This window comes from Paralichthys olivaceus, chromosome 15, assembly GCF_024713975.1.
Source record: "Paralichthys olivaceus isolate ysfri-2021 chromosome 15, ASM2471397v2, whole genome shotgun sequence".
In the NCBI taxonomy this organism is placed as follows: Eukaryota; Metazoa; Chordata; class Actinopteri; order Pleuronectiformes; family Paralichthyidae; genus Paralichthys; species Paralichthys olivaceus.
The window spans coordinates 23254481-23264568 of record NC_091107.1 but is presented as its reverse complement, the minus strand read 5'-3'; the positions used below and the strand labels follow the sequence as shown (position 1 = coordinate 23264568).

The window sequence follows — 10088 nt, the reverse complement described above, 5'->3', positions numbered from 1 at the left end:
CCCTGGCCCCACAGAAAGGGCACGGTCTGAGTAACAGGAGCAAACACAGAGGAGCCACAGCTTTAACTGCTAAGTAAATCAACCCTTTCTCTTTCTCTTGCAATTGTGGGACTAAAGAGCTTCTAGAAATTCATACAAAGACCATTCACATACCATCAAGATGTCAAGCACTTGTTCATTGACTGTGATGTTTACATAATTGCACATACATGATGGCACTTTCTATCCTGTTGTGTTGTTTCCAGCCACTCACACAGTGCATGCTGGGATCGACAGCATGCATTCGAACGGACTTTGAACGGAAAAAGATCATATAGAGGATGAATGAGTGAATCAAAATCTCCAAAACAATGAAATCTCCAATGTGCTAACTAATATGAGTTATTAATGTATAAATTTAATGATGAGAAATATTGCTCATTGAAAATGACAAATTGTGAAAGTAAACTGCTTATCCTTTATCAAATGTTCGCTCAGTCAGTTATACTAGAGGAAAATTAACTGCAGGCATCTTCATCTTATTTCACTGGACTCTGCAAGGCAAATACAAATGTGGCCCGAGACTAAAGCCTATCATGCAAACATCGGTAGAGGTCACTCCAAGAACATCACAAGTATGATGTATGTAGTAATTGTAAAGTTTACGAAACAGTTTTAAGTCAAAGAGCTCTTGAATATGTCTCATTTTCTGAATACATTGAAAGTGATTATTGATAAGCATGTACAACAAGTGTGAAGTACCTTTTTGATGTTTTTGAGGGAGGATATAATTAAAAATAATTACAACCATTGTATTAATTTGTGGAAAGTGTAAATGTTCGATCAGTGAAAAATGATACGATTATAAAGTGTTAAAGCAATAGAGTGCAAGCTTTTGCAGGAGATTGCTGACTGTACTGTGTGTTGCTATTCGGACCTGCTCTCTAACTGTATGCAAAACAACAGCCAGAGTGCTGCAGCATGAAAATTTAATGGTAAAGAGGTAGCTCCAGCAATGTATGTAGGCTACAGATAAATCACAAAGGTTGTATATTTAGTGAAGGAAGGGCATCTTTTCAATACAGCTAATGATAACACTGACAAGTAAAATGTCATATCTTTTTTATTTTCCAGTAATACAAAAGACAACTACCTCATGCATCAGTGAATGGACTGTCATTGCCAAAGAAAGTTCATTCATTTTTTTGTCTTTGAGTAAATGACCAGTCTAAATATAAGCACACAGAAGTCCATGTTTAACCAGTATGCCACACCCTTGCCCCTCTAATACTTAGTATTTACTATATACTTAATATTTTTTTAATACTAATACCTTTAAAACCCATCCTATTTCCCAAAAAATTTAGAAAATAAAGTCATTGTGAAGGATTCCAAGACTTGACGGTTTGTCACATGCAACAGCAAAATGTATATTGACAAGCAATGAGGCCTGCCTCATTGTAAAAATAAAAAAACACCAAAAATTAAATTATAAATATACATGATTGGTTGATTCTTTGGGTAGGGTTTGGTGTATGCCTAAGGTGTGTATATTCTGATTAGTATTTATTGTTTGACTTGTATTTGTATTAATTGCATGTGTGTTTGTATGGGACTGCAGATGGAAAATTGTTTGTAGCTACACCTTTTACAAAGAGTTAAATGACCACATAATTCATCTTCTTTCTCTCATGGGCTGCCTCCAACCACTTCTTCCATGGCATTATCAAAGCTTCTAGACTAAAAACATTTTGTGAATTCGAGTGAATTCAAATTTGAATAGCGGGGATTATGGACACTTCAAGATTCAAGACTTTATTGTCATGTGCACAACAATATAACATTTAGATAGGTAGAGCCCTGCGCGGGACTGTTTTCTTCATCCCGCTCCTGCCCGCTCCCGCTGAGTTTCTGATCATTACCGCCTGCAACCACAACGTGTGTGTTACACTCCCGCCCACTCCCGCAATGTGTATGTCCACTCCCGCCCGTACCCGCAAAACTCTGAGAATTTATGCCCGTACAATAATATAGATGCATTGATTTTGCGTCTTCTCCCGTCCTGCAGGACAAAACAATTTTAACAACGTAATTTTAGAGGCTATTAATAAAGAGTTTCATGTGGTAGTTTGTTTCTTTTCCCTGGCCTGCACGTCTTTTGACGCACTGATCTGAACACACCTTGAGACCTCGGCCAGGGATGCCATCAGGACCATGTGCCTATGATAATTTATATTAATCTGGTTAGATGATCTCCACACATCTGCCCTGGATATTACAGGTGGGCAGTGGTCCTCCTGGGCCTCTTGTACCTCCACAGCCGGGGAGTTGCTCTCATAGTGAGCATAAAAGTTATTCAGTTCATCTAGGAGAGATTTAGACACCACCTCAGCCCTGCTGGTCTTCTGTTTGTAGTCTGTGATGGTTTTTAGTCCAGCCCACATGTTCCTTGTGTTGGAGCCCTAGTAGTGAGACTCATCCTTGTCCCTGTACTGTCTCTTGGCACTGCTGATAGCATTTCAGAGCACGTACCTGGACTTCCTGTACTCCTCCAGATCACCTGAGTTGTAGGCACCAGTTAGAGCTTTTAAGTTTGGCCTGGACTTCCCCATTAATCCAGAGCTTCTGATTTGGGAATGTTCGTACAGGAATCCTCTGTATGACGCCATAGATGCATTTGCTGATATTGCAGATGACTGTGTCTGTGTATGTGTTGAAGTTGAAACACACACCACTCTATAGTAGTGAAGCAGTCCCGTAGAGCCGAGTCTGATTGGTACACCACAGGAGCAATATGGCTTTTTATGCCTTTTATGTTTTTTCAGTTTTATGTATGAAAAAGGAGACCCTAGTTACTTCAATTGTATTAGATTTGGCTGCAATGCTGTTTACCCCTGAGAAGTGTTTTGTGGACTCAAACAATTCAGTCAACCCTCCATCAGCATAGTGGTGATAAGATAATGAGTTAGTTTTCATTTTTCATTGAACTATCCCTTTAAGTCACAAACATGGACTGAAACTGATGCAGGGAATGGTATGTTTTCTTATGCTGTTGTGAATTAAATGACCAGACACTACCTAGATGATGACACATAACTACCTTTGGAAATGTATTTGTACATGATGAATAGTTTACACTTTGGATTTGGGATTCAGAAAGGTTTGTAAAGGATTTAGCCATATGTTTACACATCATTTATAACAGGTGCAAAGCACTTCATGGTTTGTTCTGCAGTGCTTTTATGTGCTGGCTGCTTAGGCAGGCTTGGGGAGTTTATAGACAGCTATCTTCTCTGACAGATGGAGCCTTTCAGTCACTTGCAGGAGCTTCACCTGCAGGTCATAACTGGTTCACATTAACATCTGATCCCACACACTTCACATCAACAAAATTATATCCTGATCAAACTCTTATCATTTGTTGATGATTAACCAATGTTTACAGAGAAACTGATACTTTTATATGTCCAAATCTTTGCATACAAGTGATTAATCTACAAATGTATATTAAAGTTTCGTAAATGATTAGTTCATCATTAACCAAAGGCTTATAAATGACTCATGACTGAAAGTTATTATTAAGTGTTACCTTATAATCTTTAGGTGTGAGGGAGCTACTGAATGACTTTATTGGGAAAATATTTGAGAAACTGACGATAACACATTGGATTACAGCCCCCATCATTTTGCCCAAATACTTATATATTTCCAACCATATACTAAAGTTGTACCTCTATAGTACCTAAAAATAATTACAGGCAGACACTGGGGATTAAGTGTGAGGATTCTGTGTTGGTTTTGTTTTTGTTGTAAGTTTTTGTCTGTTCTCTCTCCTGCAGGCCATGTATGTGGGGGGTGTGGCTGGCTTCTCCTGCAGCAGACAAGGCACACCTGCGTCCACTCAACTCATCGACCTGTTCATAAAAGCTTGGTCTTCACTCTACTGCTCTGCAGTAGCGGTTCTAGACCAGTTTTACCGAAGGGGCCAGGCTGGGGCCAGATGTTTAGTCAGAGGGGCACATTCAAAAAGAGACAAAGACAGGATCCAAGCTTTCAACATTTTTTGTTTAGTAACCTACATAAAGTAACATTGCACAAAAATCCCCAACATATAATACTTTGATTGTTATTTGTTACAGGAATATGCAGAGTTTGATAGTTTAGAATACTCAAAACAGGGATGAATGTTGTACCAGGTCTTGAACTTCCTTCTCCTGTCCCCCATCAAGGTCCTTGGAAACATTTTCATGTTAGTCTGCATTGGCGGGACTTTTTTTTTTACATCTGTAGAGAAAAGCAAGTCAAAATATGGCACATATAGCAATCATAAATACAACTACACCAGCACTACATGCTTCTACATGTACACCATATGAACTCTATTGACACTGCTTTATGAGCAGGAATTCATTTTTTCAACATCACAAACCTGATGGTACAGTGCTTGTGTATGTGTCTCGCACAGTCCTTGTATGTCACCCTCAGCCTCACTCTCAGGATCTTCATCTGTCTCTCTTTCCTGCTCTGTGCGCACATCTCTCCAACTAATAACTCGTCCTGCTTTCCCTCTGTTTCGCTTCAGCTCTCTCAACACTTAGATCATCTGGCTCTGTCTCAATGTCTGCCTGATCATTGTCTTTTTTATTTTGGGGGATGAAATAGGACATAATGTTCCTTTTCCTCTTAATTTTGATAACTATAATTTATAAGCAAAAACAATGGAGAGGAGCACACAACACATCAGCAACACAAATATAAATATACTGTTGCTGACTTGCTTGCAGTATTTTATTTTGTGGTAGCCTTTGCACGTACATTTCTAAGCTATATTTAAAAAACCTGATGGAGACTAATGTAGAGCATGCCATTAACTCAGGCAAACAACTCGGAATTTTTCTCCCGACCGCTATCACAAAGCTTACATCGAGTATGAATGCAAACTATCGGAGCTGTGCACACTGGCTGCTATTAAGTTGACAAGGGAGATTCCCTTGTTTCCAGATTCCAAGGAAAGGACTGCTTTCTCCGCTCTGAATGGTTTTTACCAATTTATGACACTCCAATTGGGGTTATGGAGTGGGTGCTGCATCCTCATGCTGCATATGCTGCCTATTAGTGACAGCTGGGCGGAGCTGTGGCCAGTGCTCGAGTCCCTGTGGCAGTATGCAGTTGAACAGAGGAAGGTACGGTATCTGGGGCGGTGGGCAGGTGTGGCTGCAGGTAGACAGGACTGCAGCAATTGCCTGGTTTTTCGGGCTGGTCGGGTATTACCGGAGGTTTACCCGTAAGGTGCCTCAGATCCGGTCCAGTGGACGGAGTAGTGCCAGCTGGCATTTGAGAAGGTGAAATAAACCCTCTGTAGATAGCCACTCTCACACATGTGTAACCAACTGATTAAGTTCGGAGGGAGCCCAATTTTTGAATGCCATGACACATTAAATCTGTATTGCACTTTTTTAAACCACAGAAATAAGCAGTAATACAAAAAATACACTATACACTATTTTGATTTCATACATATGTTTTCAGTTCATTCTTTTAGTTCAGTTCAGTCATATATTTTCATAGAGGGAGAAACCAAAACATAAAAAAATAGTTCACTTTCCTATCACTTGAAGTGGCAGGGACGTTCAGTTTACTCTATCGGGTGTGGTTAGCTTGTCATCAAACTGAGTGTTGGGCCTCAGCAACTTCTAACAAAAGGGTAAAAAAAAAAAGCTGACTTCTGATCCAAGATGTTATTTACATGGAGAACACTGAGTTTTGCAGCTGCATGGTGCTCACCATAGTAGAGTGGAAAGAGGAAGTTATCTTATGTATGTCCGTGACATGGAACTGGCTGAGTGTTAGTAATTAGCTGTGGTGTAACAGATGGGGTACTTCAGGCTATGTAAAGGCAGTTGTCAATCCATGGAAGAGTGACTGGATAGTGTCCAATACTTGCCTCCAAATAATCTGCTTCACTAATGGGTTTAGGACACTTCCCAGAGTGCAGCCAGTGAGTGAGAGCTTATATCTTCCTTTCTCACAATGTGTTCAACCATAACTCTTTGTATTTCAGGTGAGTTTAAGTAATTTCCAGGGAGGAAAACTGCTCTTTGGTACTTGAATCATGTATAAGTTTTGATGGAGACAGCTTCTCCTGCTGGTCAGACACGGGATCTGCCAGTTCAAGTGATGGTTTAATGTCTCTATAATCACTTCCTTCCTCCTCCACTTGTTCAATGATGTGACTCATCATGTCTTTTAAGCTTTCGTCAAGGTTGTGTCACTACTGCTCGCTATAGTTTCTTTAATTCATTGAGGTACTTTGTTGTGCAGCTACTACTAAGTGTAGCTGTGTACTCACTTGCTTGTGTTTTTACATGAAATGTGACATCTGGCACATTGTGTGAGGGGTGGTTATATGGCAACAATGGTTCTAAGCCCTAAGCTAAACATGTGAAAATTCAACAATCAGGTTTTTGTAATATTTACTGGTGGAATCATCAGCTGAAAAAATTATCTTAATTGATCCATATCTCTTTAAGCACTCAAAAATGTCAAACGTCAAATTTATGAAACTTAATGTTCAATGACATTCACAATTTCTCGCCAAGTTTTGTAACCAATTTATTTAGAGCTGTACATAAGCCGGAAGTTGTCTGAAAGGGAGTCAGGGTACAGCACGATCAAGGAGTGCCTGGCCATCCGGTGGGCAGTCGACACCCTAAGATATTACCTGCTAGGATGCCCATTCACAGGTATTCGGACCATGCCCACCTCCAGTGGCTTCACTGCATGAAGGAGGCCAAAGCCCGGATCACAAGTTGATATCTGGCTCTGTAGCCATTTAATTTCAATGTGGTCCATAGGTTGGGGGCGCTGATGGCCATTCCAGACTTCCTCTCCCGCTCCCATGAGGGGTAGGGGGGTGGAGGTGACTAGGCCAGATAGCTCCCTGGTCTGATTCGGGCGGTGGGGGTATGTGGAGGTGGGCTTGGTTCGGCACTCAGCTGTGGTAGAGAGAATGTATGGAGCTGGCTCGGCAGGAGCAGTAACAGGTGAGTTGATTGACACAGTTGTCTAATCATCTCCTCCTTTAAATGCAGTAGCAGCTGAACTGAGAGGAGGCTGCTGCTGACCGACACACACTCACACAAATGAGCACCAATGAAGCAGGAAAATGGGAATCCACAAAAATTAAGAGAGACTGAAGGAGAGCAACATTATTTACTCTGTTGTACAGAAGCTGTTAATGTTCCTGGGCCCAGAGAAAATTCCTCTATGATAACTGACCCAATGTGTGGGAGTTTTGCTCTCAGATCCAGGACTTACCTATTTTTACTGGGGCTAGGACCATCCTACCAGGTTTCTGTAACCAGTTCCAGCACCCCCGTGTTTTTCTGCCAAACACCATTTCAAAGGGAGAAAAAGCCGTGGGCACCTATCCCAGTTTCATTCATTCATATGCACAAACTTACGGGTCATGGACTTCAATGTTTTATTCAGACGTTTAATCAGGCTTTCAATCTCATGGTCAAGATGTGCACTGGCAGTACAAGTCTCCTCAAATGCCTGGCCAATAGAATCAAACCATTATCTGTTTTAGTATCTTTTCATACCCAATGCTACCAATGTCATTGGGTTATAAAGTGTCCACACAGCTTGGTTTGTCGGAATCATCAGCAATGGTTCTCAGGGGACTAGCCCTTTTTTTTGTCCGAGAATCTCCCCTATAATGATGCTGGCAGGCGTCCCTGGTTGTGGCTATTGTTAGGATCACCTCAGGGAGAACATCATCCTAGTCTGTTAAAGTAGGATCATTTCTACAGTTTTGTTTGAAAATGTTAAATAAAAATAAATAACATGTTTTCCATGTGACCTTAGTTGAAGTAATGTGTACAACTTTAAAAGCACACATATGTCTGCATCTGCCATTTGGCCATCAAGACACAAGTTGGCATAAATACTATGCTAATGCCGTGACAGCAGAGACTTCATGTTCTCTGCCGTTATGTGGAAAACGTGCATACATCTGTACCTGCATCGGCAATCGGACAAATTTAGTTACAAGATATCGGCATATCAGATATCAGCATAAATCCAACACCATGCATCCCAAAAAAATGCATATCAGAAAGACATAATACAGACTTTAAATCTGAGCATTTTTTGAACTGTATAAAACAGGTCACCTAACTTAAGTTACTCTTATGCCTGACTCAGCCAGAAGTTGGAACAGTAAGACCAAAAGGGTCCACACAGATTTATAACTGGACAACCACTCAAATAAAAAAATCAGCTATTACATGTACGTATATTTTACAGTTGAACTTCTGTGAGGATACAACAAGCACAATGTAACATAAAGCACAGGTAAAAGTGAACACTGCCAACAAAAGGTTGTCATTAAGTGGGCTTAATTAGCTTGATGATGAGTGGCCATCATAAAACAAGCAAGAATTATCTTTACAGATGATGAACAAAACTATATCAATAAGATGGAAAACTAAAACCTACAACTCCGAGGGGGAACTTTATGAAAGCTTTTATGCTCATGCCTTTTTAACACACATTTTAAAATTTACAATTTTATTCCTTCTGGCAAGACAAAGACAGATATTTATTTTAATATTGCTGCCACTTTAGGACCTATAACAGCAAATAAGGCAATCAAGGAGAAACTATTAATATAAACAATTCTCAATGTTTGTGATAGGGTCGAATTACCCGGCAAATCAGGTGCAACGATTTATATCAGTCAGAGCAGGTACATCGGGTCGTCCTCTAACCAGAAGGTTGGCGGGTCAATCCCAGTTTTTTAGCAATGTCACGCTGCTGCATAATTATAACCACCACTGCTTCAGGATCAAGACAGACGCACAGGTCCGGTTGCCTTTTACTGTGTCCTCCCTCCACTCTCCTACTGACCTGTGCTCACTTTCCACTTTAACAATAACCATCAACACTGATCAGGAGTCAGGACCTGAACAATGCTGATGTTTATTTTTTGTTTGGTGATTCGCTTGAGAGTTTATGAGGGATGTTTTTAAAGATGTGCACAACGACTGCTACATACAACACTAGACAAGCACAGCCAGGACATCAGGGTGAAAGTGACCTCTTGTTAACCGGAGTATTGTGCCTCAATGCTGCCAAAGAGGGCCACGACTGATACATTAAAGCTAAAGATGCAGCACACAAGTCTAAACTGAATAAATGTCAAATCAATGTGGAGAGCACTAACCACTGTTATAGACTGACTGTTGTAGTGGGATATTTAAATTGAAAACCTTATTTTGTAAATTACAGCACACTTGTAACAACAGTAACAGTCTAAAATACTTTTTAAACACACAAATCATGGGGCTAGGGAAGATGCCCACCTTTAACAGTGATAAAAAATTAATCATGTATAGAAATAAAATTCTTTCATGTATCGAGATGCATTGATAATCGTTTTATGATCTAATCTGATTTGGAATCAAACCAATAGTGAGGTGCCTAGAGATTCTCACCACTAATAGAAATACAGACCATTTACAGATATTCTGTCTTTTATGCCAAAAAAATAGGTCATTCAAGAGAAATGCACATTTCTGCTTTGTTGTGCCTCAGTTACTGTGGTTGGTCTAATCCAAATGGTTGAAGAACAGTAGCATTTTTACTTTAGACACGAAATTTTGCGTGTTTGGTAACAGGCAATGTTAGTAGTGCATCTCAATCGTAACTTTCAGTCTGGTTAGTCAAAGTTGGTCAGAAAAATTCCTTGTCATTTCTTCCTTATAAGCTTCCAGCTTGCCTCTCACATCATGTCACACCTACAGTAAATAAATGTTAGGAGGTTCTCATTAGAAGCTTTTAGTCCTTCATTTTCCTTCTGGTCACAGGAAGTTGACGAGGGTGAAGAGTGGGGCAGGGAGTAAGCATATAGCAGATGATTATTACTTTGTGCCATTGGAATGGGAGAAGTCAGCATATGACACCTCGCTGTGGTCTCAGGAGACCTCGGTGTAACAGTGTCTCTCCCAGGCCTCGACCTCCCCCCATTCTGCACACACTAGCAAGTATGACTCACTTGTCACCTGTGGCAGGTGAACCTGGAGGGCAAAAAACAAAGAAAATAA

The 10088-nt window shown here is 40.4% G+C and overlaps 1 protein-coding gene across 1 annotated transcript in view; it reads right to left on the bottom strand.

Moving 5' to 3' along the window:
* Positions 1-6578: 6578 nt before the first annotated feature.
* The window catches only part of LOC109642007 (myotonin-protein kinase), a 38284-nt gene continuing 34774 nt past the window's right edge, over positions 6579-10088 (bottom strand). The window contains exon 15 of the mRNA XM_020106628.2: positions 6579-10061. Within this exon, the coding sequence (XP_019962187.2) occupies positions 9960-10061 (102 nt within the window). The 3' untranslated portion in view covers positions 6579-9959. The remainder of the gene's footprint in view (positions 10062-10088) is intronic.